The sequence below is a fragment of the Nycticebus coucang genome, chromosome 4, assembly GCF_027406575.1.
Source record: "Nycticebus coucang isolate mNycCou1 chromosome 4, mNycCou1.pri, whole genome shotgun sequence".
NCBI classification, from domain to species: domain Eukaryota; kingdom Metazoa; phylum Chordata; class Mammalia; order Primates; family Lorisidae; genus Nycticebus; species Nycticebus coucang.
Window position 1 is genome coordinate 93,402,228 of NC_069783.1, and position 24,669 is coordinate 93,426,896.

General features: G+C 35.5%; 1 protein-coding gene across 10 annotated transcripts in view; it reads right to left on the reverse strand.

Annotated features, from left to right (window-relative positions):
- The window catches only part of TSGA10 (testis specific 10), a 137,760-nt gene that overhangs the window by 15,884 nt on the left and 97,207 nt on the right, over nt 1–24,669 (reverse strand). For 8 of the 10 annotated variants that reach the window (XM_053588362.1, XM_053588365.1, XM_053588364.1 and 5 more), the window contains 4 exons: nt 24,070–24,238; nt 14,418–14,528; nt 10,535–10,720; nt 2,019–2,228 (listed from right to left, as the gene is read on the reverse strand). In XM_053588362.1, the coding sequence (XP_053444337.1) occupies nt 2,019–2,228; nt 10,535–10,720; nt 14,418–14,528; nt 24,070–24,238 (676 nt within the window). The remainder of the gene's footprint in view (nt 1–2,018; nt 2,229–10,534; nt 10,721–14,417; nt 14,529–24,069; nt 24,239–24,669) is intronic. The other 2 variants (XM_053588358.1, XM_053588359.1) reach the window with 2 other exon arrangements.

Sequence of the window (24,669 nt, forward strand, 5' to 3'; positions counted from 1 at the left end):
TAGCATGAATACTACTCAGCAATAGAAAGAAAAGAACTATTGATACATGCAACAACCTGGATGAATCTCCACAGAATTAAGCTGAGTGGACAAAAAAGTGAATTTCAAAAGGCTACATACTGTATTATTCTATTTTATATAACATTCATGAAATAATAAAATCATGGAAATGAAAAACAAATCAATGGTTGCCAAGGGTTAAGGAGGAGCTGGGGATAGGAGGGAAGTAGATAGAGCTACAGAAAGGTAACATAAAGGATCTTGTGATGGAGATGTTCTGCACCTTGCCCCAATCAATGTCAAAAGACAATATATTACAGTTCTGCAGCACATATAGTTTTTAAAAATGTTACCATGGGGCAAAATCAGGTAAAGGGTACCCAAGTTCTCTATGTATTATTTCCTACAATTACACGCAAATCTACCACTATTGCAAAGTAAAAAGCTTAATTTATATTTTTTAAAAAGTATGAGCGCCCCCTAGCTGCCTCATTCAGGTGAAGAAATACAAAAATAAACAGAATGATCCAAGGAGTGAGGAGGAAATAAGTGAGGAAAAGATAAACATATAGACATAAATAATTAAATTCTGAGGCAAGAAGATTTTAAAGTACTATGGAAATAGGAAACGGGCTAAGAAAGATATTTTAAAAATTAATATAAATCATCACCAAGATTTATATATAATTTTGCTAAGGGCAATTATTTCAAAACTTTAATAAGATTACTAGAATATATCCTACTTGGTCAGGGTATATTATTTTTATAAACTTTGGAATAATATCTTCTGGTATTTTAGCTTTATAGTATGTAGTTGTTACTTTGGCAACATGTAGGACTTTCCTAATTTGAAAACACAAAGTTCAAAAAATTATAAGGATGTATTGTTTGAATTTTTACAATGAGCATCTATTCGTGAGTTACTTTCATCATTAAAAAGGTCTTGCTAAAATAAAAAATAATTTAAAGAAGAATCTGAGAATTCTGGCATATACCACTTCCTTAAAACATCAACAGTAGATTCTTACAGAAATAAACTAGATACATAATTCTTAAATGCATAATCAAAACAGTACATTAACAAACTAGGAGGTTAATAATTAAGGTTTGGAAATAACAGAAATCCGTGAGCAGTGTGGTCAACTACATTATTTTTAATGTACTTAGGGGAAAAAACCTATCCTACTTAAAAGAATCCAGCCCCAAAGCTAGTTGAGATACACACATAACCAATATTTGCTGATATTTCAGTTATACTATGCAACTTCTGAACATATTCTTTTAGGATCTGGGCTCCATCTTTCTTCCCAGACTTATCCTAGCTACTTTCTTCTGTGCCTGCTATACTTACCATTACAAATTACTTTACAAAATACTTAAGAATATGCATCTTCCTCCTTGTCTATGCGGTTTTTCCCTCTGAATGGGATGCCTCATCTCTTCCTAATTTAGTAGTACCTCTTTGTGAACTCTCCTAGATACCTTTTGGTCAAATAGGAACTTCCTCTATAAAACCTGTAGTATTTCTTATTACTATTAATAAAACATTCATCCCAGATTACTTATATGTCAATATGGGAAAGTTCTTGAGGGCAAAAATATTATATTCTCACTGGCAAGTACAGTATCAGACTGTAAAAATCAGATACAATCTAAAAGAACACAGCCCATTAGTAAATAAATGTAGCTTAAAATAATATTGTTAGGGTTAAAATTCAGGTGAACAAATCTCAACCTCGCGGTTCTTTGCTGATTGCTATGTCAATGTGTTTTATAATCCTTCTGGACAAAACTAAATGTAAATTACATGGTCAAAGGAAGAGTTTCTGTTATACATTCTTGAATTTTTTGGAACCCAGATGCCATAAATTAATTTCCTGGATTTTAAAAATAAAATCTAAAGTTGAAAGATATGGCTTGATATAATATTATATTAAAAATAACTTATTTTTCTAAAATTGTACTAACTTTACAGTAACAGCAATTTTTAAAGAAACGACAGAAAATGTATTACATACCATTTCTATTTCTTGATCTTTAGCAACCAGCTGTCGATTAAGAAGTTCTTTGCTTGAGTCAAGTTTAATACAGAGTTCCCTTGTAGAAGACAAATCTGCAAGGGCAGACACTTTCTCAAACTGAACCTTCTGAAGCTCCTCTTCCATCTTTACGACAGACTTATGTAAGGTAGAAATCTGGGACTTATAAGACCTTTCTGCATTTAAATGCTGCAAGGACAAAATTATTTCTATAGATACGTATGTGTGTGTGTGTGTATATATATACATATATATATATATATTTTAAACTACAACATGGAAAATAAAGTGAAGCAAATCTTCTATGGTAGACTATAAGATGTTTTAGATGATATAGATGGTAATAGTATGTACAGAATACCCTAGGAGAGACAAATTCAGTTTTCAAATTTTTTACATAAAATCCAGGAATAGCATGGTCAACTGGTCATTATTTTTAATGTATTTAGGGGGGGAAAACCTAACCTACTTGAAATTCTCCAGCCCCCAAACTAGTTGAGATATATACATGTTTGATCTATAGTTCTATCTATATTTTCCACAGTTTTTGAGCTTGCAATCAAACATGTAAGGACACAATCCCCCCCACCCCACCCCACCAATTGAGAGTCAAAGCAGCATAGCAGGACAAGACATCTAGAACTTCAAATTATTGAACAAAATATTTTAGAAGGTATGGGAAAGTATGCTTAAAAGTATTAAAGACATTAAAGAAGGTCTTTGAAAAAAAAGAATAAGACAGAAAAAATAACAGATTTGAAAATGAATCAGATAAAAATACCAGGAAAAAAGTAAAGTGGTAGCTGAAACAAAAAATTAATGAAAACATCAAAAAACAGACTGGTCCAAATGAAGAGGGAAGAATGAACTAGAAGGCAGGTCACAGAACACAGAGATAAATATTTAGAAACTATGTTGAAAAGATTAATAAACATGGTACTAAAAGGAGAAGATCCAAAAAGCCTAAGAGTTAAGGAAAGAGCATTTGCAATTTGGAAGCGTAATATTAAAAAAATAACATGAGAATTTCCCAAAACTAATAAAAGGCATGAATACTATGATTGAAAAGAAATCACAAAACCACAGCCAGAAAAAAATCCATAACTAGACATAACAGGGAAACTAAAAGCAATGAGAAAGACCTTAATATACAGTGTAATACTACTCAGCATAAAAAAAAAGGAATGAAGGTCAGGGATGTGCTGGCTCATACCTGTAATCCTAGCACTTTGGGCGGCTGAGGAGGTAAATCATTTGAGCTCAGGAGTTCGAGACCAGCCTGAGCAAGAGCAAGACCCTCTCTCTAAAAACAACTGGGTGTTGTGGCAGGTGCCTATAGATCCAGCTATTCAAAAGGCTGAGGCAAGAGGATTGCTTGAGTCCCAGAGTTTGAGGTTGCTGTGAGCTATGATGCCACAGAACTCTACTGAGGGCAACAAAGTGAAACTCTGTCTCAAAAAAAGGAATGAAATCATGTCTTTTGCAGTAACATAGATGGAACTAGAGGCCATTATCTTAAGTGAAACTCAGACATGATTGCATATGTAGAATATCCTTTCAAAATCTAAAAAAAAAAGCAAAAAACCTACTAGAACTAAAAAATCCATACCAGAACCAAAAAATCCAATTTAAGCAATGTTTCAGAATAAAAGGTCACATAATTCTATTCTGAGTTACAGGCTACCAAAAATCGGAATGCAAAATTTAAGAATAAAATATAGGCGGCGCCTGTGGCTCAGTCAGTAAGGCGCCGGCCCCATATACCGAGGGTTGCGGGTTCAAACCCGGCCCCGGCCAAACTGCAACCAAAAAATAGCCGGGCGTTGTGGCGGGCGCCTGTAGTCCCAGCTACTTGGGAGGCTGAGGCAAGAGAATCGCTTAAGCCCAGGAGTTGGAGGTTGCCGTGAGCTGTGTGAGGCCACGGCACTCTACCGAGGGCCATAAAGTGAGACTCTGTCTCTACAAAAAAAAAAAAAAGGAATAATGTAAATTAAAAAAAAAAAAAAGAATAAAATATAATTTACAATGGCATCTATAAAACCCATGAGATAATATGTGATAAATTTAACAAAATACCTATAATACTTTTACACGGAAAAATATAAAACATTGTTGAGACAAATATGAGAGCAACCAAAATAAATAAATGAATGCACACACACATTTCTGGATTGAGGGATTCAATATTGTTAAAATCTCAAACATCCCTAGCTTGAACTATGCATTCAAAACAATAATCAACCTCCGAGTAAGTTTCTTTCTATAGAAAATGGTAAGTTCATTCTAAACTTATATAGAAGTGCAAAGTCTCCCTTTCTTGCCCTTCCACCTTTTTCCATGGGATGAAGCTGCAAGAAGGCACTCACAAGACAAGGAAGGTTACTAGATCTTCACTTCCCAGTCTTCAGAACCACGAGCTAAATACATTTTCATTTAATATTAAAAAAATGCAGAGAATCTGTAATAGCCAAACATTTTGAGAAAGAACACATGTGAAGGATTCACACTAACTCACTTTAACACTTGATATAAAAATATATTAATCAAGACACTGTCATACGGGCTAAGGATAGACATATATATTCATGGAACAGCAGAGAGTGCAGAAATAGACCCACATATGTGATTATTCAATTTTTCCCAAAGGTTCTTACATAATTTGTTGGTGAAATTATAGGGTTTCAACAAATAGTGCTGAACAACTTCACATCCATGTGGAAAAAAAAATGAACCCTGACTTTTATACACAAATATTAATTCAAAATGTATCATAGAGCTAAAGACAAAATCTAAAAATATAAAATTCCTAAAAGAAATTAGGACATACAAAAAAAAAAAAAGAAATTAGGACATAGAAGTACAAAGCATAAAAGAAAACTGGTAAATTGCAAAGGAATGTAAGTCATTTTTGTCAAAAAAAAAAAAAACACTTGGAATGTTTATCACAGCACAATTCACAACTGCAAAGCCATGGGATTAACCTAAGTCCCTAAAATAATGAGTAGACAAAGAAAATGTGATGGAAAATATGTATACCACCAAATACTACTCAGCCATTCTTTTCATAAAAAAGAATGAAATAAATCACGTCATAACAAAGATATTTGTACCAGAATGTTTATTGCAGCCCAATTCATAATTGCTAAGTCATGGAAGAAGCCCAGGTGCCCATCGATCCACGAATGGATTAATAAATTGCGGTATATGTACACCATGGAATATTATGCAGCCTTAAAGAAAGATGGAGACTTTAGCTCTTTCGTGTTTACATGGATGGAGCTGGAACATATTCTTCTTAGTAAAGTATCTCAAGAATGGAAGAAAAAGTACCCAATGTACTCAGCCCTACTATGAGACTAATTTAGCGTTTTCACATGAAAGCTATAACCCAGTTACAACCTAAGAATAGGGAGAAAGGGGAAAGGGAGGGGAGGGAGGGAGGAGGTGGGTAGAGGGAAGGGGATTGGTGGGATTACACAGCGGTGAATCTTACAAGGGTATATGTGAAACTTGGTAAACGGTCTGTGAAGCTAGTGAATGATGCCCCATGATCATATCAATGTACACAGCTATGATTTAATAAAAAAAAAAAAAAGAATGAAATAAAGCTTTTGCAACAACTTGGATGGAACTAGAGACTATCATCCTAAGTGAAGTATCTCAGGAATAGGGAAAAAATACATGTTCTCATTTCTAAGTGAAAGCTAAACAATGGGTACATAGCCGTAAAGAAGAATAAAGGACATTGAAAATGATGAAAAGGGGGTGGGGGGCTGGGCATGATGGCTCAAGCCCTTATCCCAGAACTCTAGAAAGCTGAGTTGGGAGGATCACTTGAGCCCAGAAGTTTGAGACCAGTATGAAAAACATAGCAACATCTTGTCTCTACCAAAAAAAAAAAAAAATTAGCTAACAGCGATGATGCACACCTGGGGTCCCAGCTACTCAGGAAGCTGAGCCAGGAGGATCCCTGGAGCCCGGGAATTGGAGGTTTATAGTGAGCTATGATCACACCACTGTATTCCAGTCCGGATAATAGACTGAGACCCTGCCTCATTAAAAATAAATAAAATAAAAATAAAAAAGGGCTCTGCGCCTGTAGCTCAACAACGGCTAGGGCACCAGCCACATACACCAGAGGTGGCAAGTTTGAACCCAGCACGGGCCTGCCAAACAACAATGACAACTACAAACGAAAAAATAGCTGGGTGTTGTGGTGGCACCTGTAGTTCCAGCTACTTGGGACACTGAGGCAAGAGAATCTCTTAAGCCCAAGAGTTGGAGGTAGCTGTGAGCTGTGACACCATGGCACTCTACCGAGGGCAACACATTGAGACTTTGTCTCAAAAAAAAAAAAAAAGAAAAGAAAAGAAAAGGGGAAAGGAGGGAAGAAAAAGAAAGGAAAAGGAAGGACAGGATGAGAGAGGAGTGAGTGATCAGGAATTATTGAGAACAATGTACATGATTCTGGTGACAAGTCCACTAAAAGCCCTAATTTCACCATTTTACAATTCATCTACATAACAAAAATGAAATATCTTCTAAATCTATCGAAATTTTTAAAAAATATGGTAAATTGGACTTTATGAAAAATGTAAAGCTGCTCTTAAAAAGATTCTATTAAGAAAATAAAAAAACAAGCCAATGACAGGGAGAAAATATTCAAATTTCATGTACCTAAAAATAGTGTTCAAAAAATTCCTACAACTTAATGACAATCCCAATAAAAATACAGACAATGGAGATTTGAACAGATACTTCACAAAAGAAGATGGATTAATAACCAATAAGCATGTGAAAAGTTGCTCAGCATCAGTCATGAAGGAAAGGCAAAGTAAAAGAAAAATGGTATAACCCTACACATCTATTAATAATATCAAGTTTGGAGAAGATGTAGAGCAACTGAAACTATCGGAATGCAAGTGGGAGTGTAAAATGAGACAACCACTTTGGAAAATAATTTATCAGTTTCTTTAACAAGTTATGCATACTTCACATATGATCTAGCAATTCCACAGAGTTATTTATCAAGAAACATAGAAACTCACATGTGCATGAAGACCTGAACACAGGGTCCACAGAATTCTATTCCTAATGGCCCCAAACTGAAACCATCTGTTATGGAATGAACTTCATCCCTTCAATTCATATGCTGAACCCTAACACCCAACCCTAACCTTCAAAGTATTTGGAGACAAGACCATTAAAGAGATAATTACAGTTAAATGGGGTTATAAGGATGGGACCCTAATCCAGTACGACTAGGAAGAGACACCGAGGAAGCACATTCAGAGGGAAGGCCATGTGAACAAGAAAGCAGCCATTTGCAGACCACGGAGAAAAGCCCTAGAAGAAACCAAACCTGCCAGCTCTAAGATCCTGCACTTCATCCATCTAGAACTATAAAAAAATATATATTCCTATTGTTTAAGTTGCTCAGCCTGTGGTATTTTGTTATGGCAGCCCTAGTAGATTAACATATAATCTAAATGTGTATCAACAGGTAAATAAGCAAATTGTGAAACAGCTATACTATTCAATGAAAAAAAGAAACAAACTAACATGCAACAACATACCTTCAAAAACTTTATACTGAATGAAAGTCAAGATGCAATTAAGTACATTCTGTGTGATCCCATGTATATAAAATTCTAGAGAAGGCAAATCTAACCTTAGTGACAAAAAGTAAATCAGTGGTCACACAAAGATTTGGATAGATGACTGCAAAAGGGCTTTAGGGAATGTTAGGAAGACGATGGAAATGTTCTATATCTTGAACGTAGTGGTGACTATACAAGTATACACATTTGTCAAAATTCACTGAATTGTACACTTACAGTTTTTATTTAATGTCAATTATACTCAATATAGTTTATTTAAATAATAAATTAAACAGCCATGCTAACATAAAAGCACACTTTGAAGCAAAAGTGTTATTTAAGTAAGTCATCAGACCCTGATAAAAGGAATATTTCTATCAGAAATATATAAAAATACTGAACTGGTATGAAACTAACAGTAGTCCTAAAAATAAAAACTGAGAAAACCAGAGGAAAATAGACAAAATTATATAGGAAGACCTTAACATATCTCTTTCAGTAATTGAAAGATCAAGAATACAAATTTAGTAAGGATTTACAGGAAATGATTGACCCTATTAACAAGCCTAATCTAAATTTGATACTAAATGTTTAGAATGTTCAACATATGATACAATATTGAGCAAACTGGCCAAATTGAAAATGGCTTACATACTACATATATATATGCACCCAACAATAAGTGAACACTGATGATTTTCAAGAATATTATCAAATATTGATTGTGTACCTGGCCACTAAACAATTCTTGATAGATACCAAAGAATATTATACAAGCCCTTTTATCTGGTCACAATATCAGCTATATTAGATATCAAAATATTAGATACAAAACACAATAAATATTAGATAGAATGAAAAATAGAATAATAACCTCAAGTTCTTGTACATTGGAAATTTTTTTAAACTTCAGTGACAAAAAATAAAACATAATGAATAAGATATTTAAAAGTGAACAGAATGAAAGTATTACCTCAAAACGTGTGGGTTAGAGCCAAAGAAATATTTAGAGAAAAATTTATGTATATAAAACAAGAAATATATAAAGTCAATATGATCAATTTATCCTAAAATTTATTTGACAGAGTTTCATTAGATCTAAGTACAGTCAAAATAATTTGGGGGAACATTAATCCTCCCAGATGTCAAGATAATATTAAAAAATGGTATTATGGGCAAGGAGATAAATAGACTAATGGAGCAGAATGTATGGGAATTTATTTTTATGACAAAGTAGACTGATATTTCAATGAAGAAAAGATTATAGGTGTCTACTCACAAAAATAAAACTGTATCTTTACTTCAAATTATAAACAAAATTAATCTCAAGGAGATTAAATCCTAAATGTAAAGGACAAAATTTCACAGACTTTCAGAATAACTTTTAAATGAAAATGTAGGAAAATCACTTTCTGGCCTTGGGATAGTAAAGAATTTCATACTAGAAGAAGACATAAAAACATAAGCCATATAGGAAAAGACTGATAATAATTCTGAGTGTATCAGAGTTTAACATTTCTGTTTATATTGTAAGTAAAGTGAAAAGACAAACCACAGACAAGGGTGAGAAAACTATAATTTCTTTAAAAGGATTATTATAAAAAATATATAGATAATAACTTTAAATCAATATGAAAAAGATAACTGTCCAGAAGAAAATGGACGAAGTTTACAAAAAAATTCATTCAAGAGAAATTCAAGAAAAAAGTCATAGAAGACGAATTCTGAATAGCTAAGAAACATGAAAAGATCTCAATTTCACTATGATCAAGGAAATACAAAACAAAAAGCATGAAAAAAATTTAGAAGTCTGTATCAAGTATTGATTAGTATTTGAGAAAATAACTCATGAAAAGTGAATGACAATAAAAGTATTACCTCAAAACTGTGGGCTGCAGCCAAAGAAATAGAGAAAATTTTCCAGTCTTAAATGCATATAAAAGAAGACAGACATAAGATCTTGAAATGTTATCAATTTATTCTAAAATTTATTTAAGAGAGGTTCATAAGGGCCAAGTACAGTCAAAATAAATTTGGGGAACATTAATCCTTCTAGATATCACAATAACATAAAACTATAGGAGATATAAGAGTGTATTTAGAGAGCAATTTGACAATACTTAGAAGAGTCGAACTTGCACACATCTTAGATCTAGTTGTTTACCTGCAGGAATAAATCTAGAGAACACATGGCCAAGAAGAAATGACAAAAATTAAATTTCATTCAATATGTGAATGTATTTAAAAAGAAAATATACAATGAATACTTGCAACTGTTTGAATGTAGTAGTGTACTACATATATTAAAATAGATAAATTTCAAAATTATAATATTAAGCAAATTGGGAAAGTTACAAATGGCTATCTTCAGTATATTTGTTAACATAAATAAAAACTTAAAACATACAAAACATTATATATCACTTATGGATGATAAATATTTGGAAAAAGTATAAATACATGCAAAGGAATTAGACACACTGACGTGAAAGTTACACACACCAACAATTAGGAGGGAAAAGTATGAGGAGTGCTTTGTTTCTTTCAACAGATATATTTGAAGTAAACGGGCAAAATGTCAGCATCCAGAGTGTAGGGATATGTTTTTCTGATATATTACCTTTTGGGGCATTTTTTTCCCTACGTTTGAAATACTTCCTAATTTTAACAAATGGTAACAATTGGGTAGATAAAGAGATTGGAGGAGAACCAGAGTGGACATAGGCAGAATGGCTACGTGTAGCTACATGCAACGATTTATAACATGTTTAAATATATTTAAAGTACTTGTTTATATCATTTACATTATGTAAAGTATATTAATTTTTGGAAAGCCAAACAAAACTCTCTTAAATATGATGCAAGATATATTATAAGCATATTTCTCCAACTTACTTGCTCAACCTCTCTGTTGAGGGCATCTACTTTTTCTTTTAATCTGTTACCCTCTGCCTCAGCAGTGATAAGTTCCAATTTGAGGGTATTGTTTTCTGCCTCTACTTGACGGGCCTTATTTTCCCAGTTTTCAGCATCTTCATTGGCTTTTCGGAGCTGATCCATCATCTGCCGGTTCTCAGATTCCTGAGAAGCAAATCTTAGCTATTACTTTAAGATGTTTAGAATGTTCAACATATGAAACAAATTAAACATTACTTTCCAGGTCACTGGGAATTCACCCGTCATAAGGAGTATTTGTTATATAACCTTGAAGAAACCTAGATATATTTTTATACTTTAGAAAACTGGTCATCCTGTAACTAACAAAAGGGAGTGAGATGAGGATCTGCCCTGGCTCCTGAGTAACAATCATCCCACTTGTAAACTTAAGTAAATTACTCTTACCTTCAAGACCAAGATGAATATGTTCTTTTATTTCCTTTTGTTCAAATAAAATCCTCCATTGCCTCCTTTCCCCATAAGTCTGTTACTGATTACTTGCTGGTTTGGTTTCTAAGCCTCTGACCTTTTGTATCTGTGTATTCCCTTGTTCCAGTACACTGGATTGTACTGACTATAAAGCTTCTCAGGTCTGGCATATCTTAAGGGTCAACTTCTGATAATTCTCTTGGTTTGGCATATTTCCTGTTTGGTTCGTGCCTTTCATTCAGTCCCAGTCTTAATTTTCGTAATCATGAGCTGTTCTATGATTCACCTGTGCCTACCAGTCTAGTACCTTACCTGAAAATTCTCAGAAGTAAAATATCAAACTTATGAGAAGATTGAATGGTGTAGGATCTTATTTCAAGAGAAGAAAAAATTAGCTCCACAAATAATATATTGTTTTATAATTATTAGACTCGTTTAAGAAAAAATGTTATTATTATGGTTTGGCAACCTAGTTCAAAAAATGAGTTATAATCTCAGTTATTAATCTTTAAGTTGCACTAGATCTCTTTACTTCCTATTCACTAAGAAATAGGGCACTTCCCTATCAGAAAGACCAAATGACAAATAATAATGTCTCTCCTTATAAGCCTTTCACAAATCAGACTCCTGTTCTCACAATTAAGACTGGTTGAAATTCAGCTAATAGCGCCTCCTTGTGGCCTCTAATGTGAAAAATCTTTGCTAACTCTGTAATAAGTTAATAAAGCAAAGCACTTTATTGGCTTTGGAGATTCATATATTCCAAATGTGCCAGTATTTTTGTACTAAAAATAATAGTTTATTACAGATTATATATTTGGGAGGTACACGGTATGATATGCATAACCTAAGTTTTACCTACATCAATCTTTATCCTCTTTAACTTTCTACTTAAGCCCTGTTTTTCACTTAAAATTGCCTTACACCTTTATGTTTTTGGGTGTGACTGTACTACCCTCCCCCACCAATAACAGCTGGTATTTCTCAAATATAGGAACTGTTTTTAAATATTAAATTTAATTTTGTGATCAAGTAATACATGATTCAACATGAAAAAGGATTGCCATAAAAAGTCTTCCAACCCAGGTGGCACCGTGGCTCAGTGGGTAGTGCACTGGCCACATACACCCAAGCTGGCAGGTTTGAACTCAGCCTGGGCCAGCTAAACAATGACAAATGCAACAAAAAAATATCCAGGTGTTGCGGCAGGTACCTGCAGTCTCAACTAATCAGAAGGCTGAGGCAAGAGAATTGCTTAAGCCCAAGAGTTTGAGGTTGCTGTGAGGTATGACACCACCATGGTCTACCAAGGGTGATATGGTGAGACTCTGTCTCAAACAAAAAAAAAAAATAAGTCTTCCAACCTTTCAGTGGACCTCCCCCTTGGCAATCAGAAACCATATTTTACCTTGTTTTGTAAACCTCCGCATAGAGGCCAGAGCAATGTGGGGCCTTAGACAGGCAACATCATAAAGAAAGTGAAACTCTTCTTTGATGTTCTCCATTCTCTGCTTTTGGTATCTCTTTGCCTCTATGTGGTGCCTCCCCATCCTACACCCACAGGACTCACTGCTACACTCCACCACCTGCTTCAGCTGGACTCCTTTGCATTTCCTGCCTGAATCAGGAACACAAACTCTCCTAATTGCTTTCCTCCTTTCTGATTTTGTTACTTTTCTGATTTATTCTTCCTGACATTTCCAGATTAATCTTCCTAAAAAGCCATTATCAAATAACTTCCAGCGTTAGTTCTAACAAAAGCATCCTGAAAATAGGACTCAAAGACAGTCCTTATCACCCACCTGTGCATTCTACACTACGTTTTCCCCTTACACCTTTGCTCATGCTGTTCCTCCTGCCTGGGGAACCATCCAGCACTCTGTGCAACCATCCAGCACTCTGTGCAACAAATGAATAAGTAAATAAATGACATGCTCAACACTTCTTAATGGCCCCATCTCTACCAAAATGGTTCATCTTCTTGGAGGGTGCCTGCATCTGTCCAGTGTTGTGAAAGGCAATCTCATAAATAATTTCACACTTTGATGCTAAAAGCTGAGAGAAGCTTAAAAGTACAACTCCAGAATCTACAAGTTCTGCCAAAGATGTAACCTTTTGGCTTCTCTGTACCACACTGGAAGAACAGGAGTTATCTTGGGCCACACATTAAATACACAAACACTAATTAAATCTGATGAGCCAAAAAAAAAGTCCATGTATAATTTTCATAATATCTACCACCACATAATCAAAAAACTCTTCACATAATCCACATATAGCTTGCAGGCTATGAGTTGAACACCCCTGCATTCCTAATGATAGAATTTTAGGTCTATGTTATTCACTTAAAACTGCCTGACAGATGAGCAGTAAGGCAGGGAGAACAAGGGAACAGAATGCTTACCCATTAAATGGTGCTCTGGATATTTACTTATTTCTGATCTATTCCAGAAGAGATTCAAATGGCTTATTATAATTTACTTGAATGTTCTTCCCAATTACAGATGGGAAACAAAAACTCAAAGGGGTTGAGCAGCCTGCAAAAGTCTTTATCATTAGTAAGAAGAGGAGCCAAATATGTCTGATTTCAAACCTTCTGTCAATTTAGGGTATTACGTTGCTGGTACCTTAAAATCAAGAAGTGTATAAACCACCTGCTTCGCTTACATAAGGCTGCTGCCTTGCTGCCTAAAAGCAAGTATTGCAATTTAGGAGTCTTTAGATTCTCTCCTCTTTCAATGCCCTTAACAGTCTTAGGCACACTATGAATACATGTTCAAGACTGATACTAAATGGTATGTTAAATAAAATAAACAGTTCGGTGGAAAAAATGAGTGGTATATAGGTAACACCATACCTATTAAAATAATCCACCTGCACTATTTTAGCCCATGTAATGGACATATCTAACATGCTTGGTCAAGCTGCCTGTTTATTCCAGGTTACTACACATGCACCCAAATGTATTTGGAATCCTCTGATGTCACACACATGTACTTGGTCAAACTTTGGTTGCCAGCAGAGAAGTACAGAGGACAGCCATTTGCATGCTGGCCCTAAGAAACAAATGGCCTCATAACAGGGTTGTCGATTCTGATCTGCTACACAATCAAGTGGACCCTCTTTTACCAGAGGTTTGTAATTGAAAACTCCACCATTAAAAATATAAGTGAGGCCAACTTGATTTTGGCCCTTTATTAGAAAAGGAAGATTATTTTGATCTGGAGTGGCAAGTAGCAAACTAAAAGGGTCACGTTCTTGAGCCATCTTTCTGAACACTGGGGACATTCTAAATGTATAGTTAATCCACCAATATCAAAACTAAAATACGCTATATATCAAAGAAAGACTTCATTCACCTGTCCCTATTCACTCTAGATATTATGACCAAAAGGAAAAAATATATACATACTTCAGACTTTAATATATTCTTCAGTTTGTTAACCTCCAAATTAGTATCTTGGACTTTCTGTTTTATGTCATTAAGTTCATTATGAGTGTCATTCAATTTTTTGGACAGTGCCTATGAAAATAAGATAGGTAGATCTGATTACAAAACTCAAAAAATCCTGTATCTCAAAAACATCATAAATAAATTTGTAAATACTTGCAACAAATAAAATAAATATACCTAATGTATAAAACTCATACAAAAATAGTGAGAAGGAGAGGAGGAAGGAAGATGGTGGCCAAGTAACAGCTTCTTTGCTACCAGGCGTGGTGAGATTAGGGAGAGAAGACTGCAGGCGTCTCTACCTTGTGGGCTCTGCCCAGAAACATCTCTTTGGGGACACAGGGAGACACTGAGAGACTTCTGAACCCCAGGAGAACAAAAGCAATGGAGAACTGGCAAGTGGTTGTGCGCGTTTGTTCTGTCTGAGGCTGTGGCTGCCACAGTTGTAATCACAGCAGTAGTGAGACTGCAAACAGAGAAGGCCTTCCCCATGGGCAGTTGGGGTTTGCTTTTTTAGATTTGGGGACTCAGTGGAACTATCTTGGGAGAACTTGGGCGAGAGTTTGGATGACTTTAAGTGTTGTCTAGGGCCCCAGTCTGAGCCGGAACAGAGCTACTATTATTCAGCTATGGGCCTTGCTGCCCACCCATTGTAGGAGAACTGCCCCTGCAGGCTCTGCCCTCAGGGTTGCAGAGTGAGACTCGGGCTGGGAGACCTAGGGCAAGTAATCTAGTGACTGAGCAGTGCCAAAGGCCTCTGGGGAAGAGTGAAGATTTCAGTGTTTGGCAGTAGCAGGGCCACCTGGAAGCCTCTGCCCTTGGGGGCATAGAGTGAGACCGGTTTTGGCACACTGGATTACCGGGCAGCCACTTCAGGAGAGATCCCAGTGACAAGTGCTTTCCTGGGAAAGCTTCTGCTTAGCCAAGGTTATCAGTTTAAAGTGTCTTTTAAGTGGGCTGAGGAGAGATTTAGGCTCTCCACCCTGCGGGGTTTGAAAAATCAGCAGAAGCCTCCAGTCTCCATCTCATACAGCTGTATCAGCATTGTGATTAACATCTCACACCCCAGAAGATAATCTGTTTCCCAGACAATATTCAGCAAGATATAAATAAAGCTTTGTAGTTTTTTTTTTATTTTTTATTTATGTCAACATTTTCCCTCTAGATTTTTCTTTTTTTCTTTCTTCATGTTTCTAATTTAAATATAATTTTCCATTGTTGCCTTTTTTTAATAATGAGAACTTCATTTTTGCTAGTGTTTCTGTCCCAATTATTTGGATTTTCCCCCGATTTTATCCTGTAAGGTTTTCTGTTAGTTTGTTTTCGTTTCATTTATAGTTTTTGTCTTTCCTCTCTGTTTGATGGAGGTGGGGTACTGTATGTGAATAGGCTGGCAAAGAGCTGCTGACCTCAAGGGAACCACCCAACCCAGCCCAACCCAGCCCAACCCAGCACCCCAGAGGTTGGGGGTTTTTAAGGTTGGGTCAAAGTACCCTACTGTACACCTTTATTACTTCTGTCTCCCTCTTTCTGTGCCTCTTTTCTTTATGTCAATATTCCCTTTCCCACCCCCTATCCTTTCTCTTTTTTCCTTTTTTAAAATCTTTTTTCCCTTCTTGCTCCTCAATCTTCTCATCCTTTCGGTCCTGTACCAAAAAGACTCAGTGAAACCTTAGGTCAAAGGCACAGTAACTTAAAGAGCAAGAGGAAGTGAAAGGAAAATTAGAGCAAGGAAACAGATAAAAGAAAACACTCATGAGGAGGAATCAGCAGAAAACTCCTGGCAACATGAAAAACCAGTCCAGAGCAAACCCCACAAGGGACTATGAGGTAGCTACTGCAGAGTATTCTACCTATAAAGAAATGTTAGAAAGGACAGAAGAGGAATTTAAAATACAGATGATGAAAACAATGAAAAAAATTGCTGAGAAAGTGGAAAATAACCAAAAGAAAATCCCAAAACAGAATCAAATAAGAGATGAACGATATGAAGAATATAAAAAGGATATAGCAGAGCTGATGGAATTGAAGCAGTCAATTAGAAAACTTAAAGATGCAATAGAAAGTATCAACAACATATTAGACCATACAGAAGAAAGAATCTCAGAAATAGAGGACAAAACTCTTGAGATATCTCAGATAGTTAAAGAGGCAGAAAAGAAGAGAGAGAAAGCAGAAGGTTCACTGACAAAATTATGGGACTTTATGAAATGCTCAAACATATGAGTTATAGGTATCCCAGAAGGGGAAGAAGAATGCCCCAGAGGAATGGAAGCCATACTACAGATATTTATAAATAAAAATTTCCCAAATAATCACCAAAGATTCTGACACACTCCTTTCAGAGGGCTATTGGACCCCAGGTTGCCTCAACTCTAATAGAGCTTCTCCAAGACACATTGTGATGAAGTTGTCCAAAGTCAAGATAAAAGAAAAGGTTTTGCAAGCTGCCAGGAGTAAGCACCAATTGACCTTCAGGGGCAAATCCATCAGGGTGACTGCAGACTTCTTTAATGAAACTTTTCAAGAGAGAAGACAATGGTCATTTACCTTTAATCTACTTAAACAGAACAATTTCTAGCCCAGAATTTTATATCCTGCTAAGCTAAGCTTTAAAATTGATGGAGAAATCAAATCTTTTACTGATATGCAAACATTGAGGAAATCTGCCACAAGACCAGCTCTACAGGAAATACTTCAACCTGTTCTACACACTGATCATCACAATGGACTACTAACAAAGTAAGCACCCAGAAATTAAAGAACAGAACCTAGCTTCCACAATGATGCAAAAGACAAAACTAAGCAATGGACTTTCACAAAATAAGATGAAGAGACCACTACCACAGTTATCAATTATCTCAATAAATTTTAATGGCTTGAATTCCCCACTGAAGAGGCGCAGATTGGCTGATTGGATTAAAAACACACGCCATCCATTTGCTGTCTGTCTGCAGGAAACACACCTAGCCTCAAAAGACAAATTAAAACTCAGAGTTAAGGGTTGGAAGACAATTGTTTAGGCAAAGAAAATTCAGAAGAAAAGAGGAGTTGCAATCTTATTTTCAGATACATGTGGATTTAAAGCAACTAAAGTCAAAAAAGACAAAGATGGTCACTTCATATTGGTCAAGTAAAAAATACAACAAGAAGACATTTCAATTCTAAATATTTATGCAGTCAACTTAAATGCTCCCAGATTCTTGAAACCAACCTTACTTAGTGTCAGCAATATGATATTCTATAACACCATAATAACAGGGGACTTTAACACTCCTCTTACAGAGCTGGACAGATGCTCTAAACAAAAATTAAACAAAGATATAAGGGACTTAAAGAAGACCCTACAACAACTGTGCTTGATAGGCGTGTATAGAACACTCCATCCCAAAACTAAAGTATATACATTTTTCTCATCGGCCCATGGAATATTCTCCAAAATTGATCATATCCTAGGACACAAAACAAACCTCAACAGAATCAAAATAATTGAAATTTTACCTTGTATCTTCTCAGATCACAAGGCACTAAAGGTGGAACTCAACTCCAACAAAAACGTTCAACCTCACACAAAGGCATGGAAATTAAACAACCTTATGCTGAATGACAGTTGGGTGCAGGAAGAAATAAAAGAGGAAAATTATTAACTTTCTTGAGAATAACAACAATGAAGACACAAAGTACCAAAACCCTGGGATACAGCAAAAGCAGTCCTGAGAGGAAAATGTATTGCTTTAGATGCCTACATTCAAAAAAAGGAAAGACAGCGCATCAGCAAACTCACAAGCCATCTTATGGAATTGGAAAAAGAAGAACTGTAAATAATAAAAAACCACAATCCTAATTATTAGAGAAATGCAAATCAAAACCACTCTGAGATACCATCCAAACCCAGCGAGGATGGCCCACATCACAAAATCTCAAAACTGCAGATGCTGGCGTGGATGTGGAGAGAAGGGAACACTTTTATACTACTGGTGGGACTGAAAACTAATACAACCTTTTTGGAAGGAAATATGGAGAACCCTCAAAGAACTCAAGCTAGACCTCCCATTTGATCCTGCAATCCCATTACTGGGCATCTACCCAGAAGAAAAAAATCCTTTTATCATAAGGACAGCAGAAGAAAATTAAATCTTCTGATTTAATTTTGGATATTTCATCAGATCAATGAAATATTCAAATATCTTTTGGATATTTCATCAGATCAATGAAATTGAAAACAAAAGAATCATTCAGAAAAATCAATGAAACAAGGAGTTGGTTTTTTGAAAAAATAAATAAAATAGATAAACCATTGGCCAGACTAACTAGAAATAGAAAAGTAAAATCTCTAGTAACTTCAATCAGAAATGATAAAGGGGAAATAACAACTGATCCCACAGAGATACAAGAGATCTTCTCTGAATACTACCAGAAACTCTATGCCCAGAAATTTGACAATGTGAAGGAAATGGATCAATATTTGGAATCACACCCTCTCCCTAAACTTAACCAGGAAGAAATAGAGCTCCTGAATAGACCAATTTCAAGCACTGAGATTAAAGAAACAATAAAAAAATCTTCCAACAAAAAAATGCCCTGGTACAGATGGCTTCACACCAAAATTCTATCAAACCTTCAAGGAAGAGATTATTTCAGTACTGCAGAAATTATTCCAAAAAATTGAGGAGAAAGGAATATTCCCCCAACACATTCTATGAAGCAAACATCTCCCTGATACCAAAACTAGGAAAAGACCCAACTAAAAAGGAGAATTTCAGACCAATTTCACTAATGAATATAGATGCAAAAATTCTCAACAAAATCCTAGCCAACAGATTACAGCTTATCATCAAAAAAGTCATACATCATGATCAAGTAGGTTTCATCCCAGGGATGCAAGGCTGGTTTAACATACGCAAGTCCTGGGGTGGCGCCTGTGGCTCAGTCGGTAGGGCGCCGGCCCCATATACCGAGGGTGGCGGGTTCAAACCCGGCCCCGGCTGAACTGCAACCAAAAAATAGCCGGGTGTTGTGGCGGGTGCGTGTGGTCCCAGCTGCTCATGAGGCTGAGGCAGGAGAATCGCCTTAAGCCCAGGAGTTGGAGGTTGCTGTGAGCTGTGTGAGGCCACGGCACTCTACCAACGACCATAAAGTGAGACTCTGTCTCTACAAAAAAAAAAAAAAAAAAACATACGCAAGTCCATAAACGTTATCCACCATATTAACAGAGGCAAAAATAAAGATCATATGAGCCTCTCAATAAATGCAGAAAAAATATTTGATAAAATCCAGCATCCTTTTCTAATTAGAACACTGAAGAGTATAGGCATAGATGGCACATTTCTTAAATCTATGACAAACCCACTGTTAATATTTTACTGAATGGAGTAAACCTGAAAGCTTTTCCTCCTAGAGCTGGAACCAGACAAGGTTGTCCTCTGTCACCATTACTATTCAACATAGTGCTGAAAGTTCTAGCCAATACAATTAGGCAAGTCAAGGAAATAAATGGCATCCAAATGGAAGCAGAGGAGGTCAAACTCTTCCTTTGCTGACAATATGATCTTATACTTAGAGAACCCCAAAGACTCAACCATAAGACTCCTGGATGTCATAAAAAAATATAGTAATGTCTCAGGATATAAAATCAAGGTCCACAAGTCAGTTGCCTTTGTATACGCCAATAACAGTCAAGATGAGAGGCCAATTAAGGACACAACTCCCTTCACCATAGCTTCAAAGAAAATGAAATACCTAGGAATATACCTGACAAAAGATGTGAAGGACTTCTATAAAGAAAATTATGACATCCTAAGAAAAGAAATAGCAGAGGATATTAACAAATGGAAGAACACGCCATGCTCATGGCTGGGAAGAATCAACATTGTTAAAATGTCTATACTTCCCAAAGCAATCTACTGATTCAGTGCCATCCTATTAAAATACCAACATCGTACTTTCAAGACTTGGAAAAAATAATTCTTCATTTTGTATGGAACCAGAAAAAAAACCATATAGCTAAGGCAGTCCTTAGTAATAAAAATAAAGCCAGGGGCATCACCATACCAGATTTTAGGCTGTACGACAAGGGCATAGTGGTCAAGACAGCATGGTACTGGCACAAAAATAGAGACACAGACATTTGGAATCAAACAGAAAACCAGGAAAAGAAACTAACGTCTTACAATCACCTAATCTTCCATAAACCAAACAAGAACCTTTACTGGGGGAAAGACTCCCTATTCAATAAATGGTGCTGGGAGAACTTGATATCCAGATGTAAAAGACTAAAACTAGACCCTCACCTTTCTCCACCTACAAAAATTGATTCAAGATGGATAAAGGACTTAAATTTAAGGCACAAAACAATAAAATCCTCAAAGAAAGCATAGGAAAAACACCGGAACACATCAGCCTGGGGAAAGACTTTATGAAGAAGACTTCCATGTCAATTGCAACAACAAAAATAAACAAATGGGACTTAATTAAATTTAAAAACTTCTGTACAGCTAAGGAGACAACAACCAAAGTAAATACACAACCCACACAATGGGAAAGTATATTTGTATATTTTTAATCAGATAAAAGCTTGATAACTAGGATCTATAGAAAACTCAAATTAATCTACATGAAAAAAGCCAACAATCCCATAGATCAATGAGCAGGAGAGATGAACAGAACCTTCTCTAAAGAAGAGAGATGAATGGTTAGCAAACATATGAAAAAATGCTCATCGTCCCTAATTATTAGAGAAATGCAAATCAAAACCACTCTGAGATACCATCTAACCCCAGCTAGAATGGCCCACATCACAAAATCTCAAAACTGCCGATGCTGGCTTGGATGTGTAGAGAAGGGAACACTTTTACACTGCTGGTGGGACTGAAAACTAATACAACCTTTTTGGAAGGAAATATGGAGAACCCTCAAAGAACTCAAGCTAGACCTCCCATTTGATCCTGCAATCCCATTACTGGGCATCTACCCAGAAGAAAAAACTCCTTTTATCATAAGGACACTTGCACTAGACTGGTTATTGCAGCTCAATTTATAACCGCCAAAATGTGGAAACAGCCTAAATGCCCACCAACCCAGGAATGGATTAATAAGCTGTGGTAAATGTATATCATGGAATACTATTCAGCCATTAAAAAAGATGGAGACTTCACATCCTTTGTATTAACCTAGATGGATGTGGAACACATTATTCTTAGTAAAACATCACAAGAATGGAGAAACATGAATCCTATGTATTCAATTTTGATATGAGGACAATTAACGGTGGGGTGGGGGAGGAAGAGCAGACAGAGGAAAGAAGGGAGCGGGTTGGGGTCTCAGTGTGTGACACACCTCTTGGGAGCAAGACACAATTGTAAGAGGGACTTTACTTAACAAATGCAATCAGTGTAACCTGGTTTCTTGTACTCTTAATGAATCTCCAACAATTAAAAAAAAAGTAGAAAACAAAAAAAACAGTGAGAAAACACAAGAGGCCAACAGCAAATGGGAAAAGTACCTAAACAAACTTAATTCACAAAAAGGAAGTGCAAGTAGATAATACTTTAAAAAATTAAACTTTACTAGTTATCAAAGATATACTAATTAAAACAATGAAGTACTATTTTGCCTATCAACTTAGTAAAGATTTAAAGTGATTCAATATGGCAAAAAATGGGCATTTCCAGGTACTTGTTGAAATAAAGGTCAATTTGCAAAAAGCAAATCTTTGATCAGCTAGCCAATGATGTATCAAGACATTTTAAAATGCTTACTAATAAAATGAAAGACAAAAGTGTTGATTATCACCAAAGGTGGGAGATAGTACATGGAGATTCACTATATTTGAAAATATCCATTTAAGGGCGGCACCTGTGGCTCAAGGAGTAGGGTGCCAGCCCCATATGCCAGAGGTGGTGGGTTCAAACCCAGCCCTGGCCAAAAACCGCAAAAAAAAAAAAAAAAAAGAAAATATCCGTTTAAAATGTTTTTAAAGGCCAGGCATGGTGGTTCATGCCTGTAATCTCAGAACTTTGGGAGGCTGAGGCAGCAGGAGGATCACTTGAGGCCAGGAGTTCGAGACCAGCCTGGACAACATGGAAAGAACCCCAACTCTACAAAAATTAAGACAAATTAGCTAAATGTGGTGGCACACGCCCATAGTCCCAGCTACTTGGGAGGCTGAGGCAGGCAGATTGCTTGAGCCCAGGAGTTCAAGGCTGAGGTGAGCTATGATCACACCACTGTATTCTGGATAGAATGAGTCCCTATCTCTTTAATGTTTGTTAAAAAATTTTAAAAGAAACCTCATAAGCCTTGATTCAATTTGAAATGAAATCTAATAAAATTTAATGAGAAATTGTTCATTAAGGCATTATTTGTTACAGTGACAATATTTAACATTAAGCGAATGATGCAGTAAATAATAGTATTTAGATAGTGTAGAGCCACATAGAATATTATGCATCTGTGAGAGATGTTTAGAATAATTTTTAAATAATAGAGGAAAATGTTCATCTATATTAAGTGAAAAAAAAAGTCTTAAACACAAAAATACCCCTTATTATCCCAATTCACCAAAAATTGTGATATCAAGGATAATTTTTTTTAAGTTTCTGCTTTCTAATCTTCTATAACATCAGTTTTTAACCTGTGGTTCACAGAGAGATCCCTCCTCTACCTTGTACCTATAATCCAAACAAAGGAAAAAACTACTCTTGAACGTATGCAAATTTTTATGATATCAATTATCTTCTAATTATAAAATATCTTTATGAAGTTTGAACAAGGCAGGGAAATGTTTATCTAAATATTACAGTAAGCTAATAATAGCTATGAAATATTTATTGAGTGTACATTATAGTAAGTACCTTCCAGGCATATTCTCATTTATTATCCATTTCTACAGATGATACACTGAAGTTCAGAGAAGAAGTTAAATTATATGATCACACAACCAAAGTTTAAGATTTAACCCCATGTGAGCCTTAAATACTTGGCTCTACTATCTCCTCATGTAGAAAAAAGCATAACAAAGTGGGTGGTTTTATCCCAGTTACATTAAAAAGCACACAGTAATACTAAAAATTTTTTAAGTGCACTGAAAATCAGTTAAAAAATATATGTCAAATGTTAACAGTGACTAACATTGAAAGTGAAATATATTGCCTTATAAAGTATTTATAAACAGGAATTTTCCTAAAAAGAACCACAGTACTAAAGCTGACCAAAGAATGTGACACAATTCACACACCCATACTAAAACAGAATAACACACAGTCCATCAAATAAATCTATCCTTTAAAGTTTCTGAAGTTTTTATCCTTATTTGTTGATTTACTCATTTATCCTTCAGTAAGAAAGCATTTTCTAAGGTTTAATATAAATCTATTATATCCCTGTTTTGTCTATTCTTTACTATTACACAGTTTATATTTGAGAATTTCATTTAGAAATTATGTGACGTATTCTCTTCTATAGATTAAAAAAAATCCTAGTTTAGTTTCTACAAAATGAAATGAGGGCTGTTCCTCAAAAGAAATATATATATATATATATATATATATATAAAATATATATATATTTTTTTTTTTTTTTTTCTGGAGGAAAGACTCTAGAAATAATGTACCTGGTTTTCCTGTTTAGCTTTAGCGAATTGTTCTTGGAGATTGTCATTATCATGTGCCAAGATATCTCTTTCCCTGGCAATTTGAGCCAGCTCATCATTTGTTTCATCCAATTGCCGACGCATTCTGGAAATGTCTTGTTCACACATAATTAGGGCTTCAGTAGACTGTCTATTCCACAAATCAAACAGTACATAAGAAGAGACATTTTACTGAAACAGAATAACACATTCTCACAAGACAGAAGATGGAAAGTCAGCACGAAAACATTTGAAGAGATTTTAAACATACTTTAATTTATAGGAATATATACTATGTTGTCATTATCTCATCATGAAAAAGATACTAAATATACCAAACAGTCAATGATTTCCTAAGTATCTCAAAACTTCCGACACTTAAGTATTAGGAAGTCCTTCATTCTACCTCTTGCTGCCATGGCTTAGTGTCCTTTACCAGTTCCTCTTCCTTGGCCTTCTTAAAAATGAATGTTTTTCAGTGCTCAAAGCTTAGTCTCCCAATTCTTCTTCTCTTTCTAGCCCTTCTCTCAGACAAATTCCATTCATAGCCACAGTTCCCACCTATACCCAGATGACTCCAAA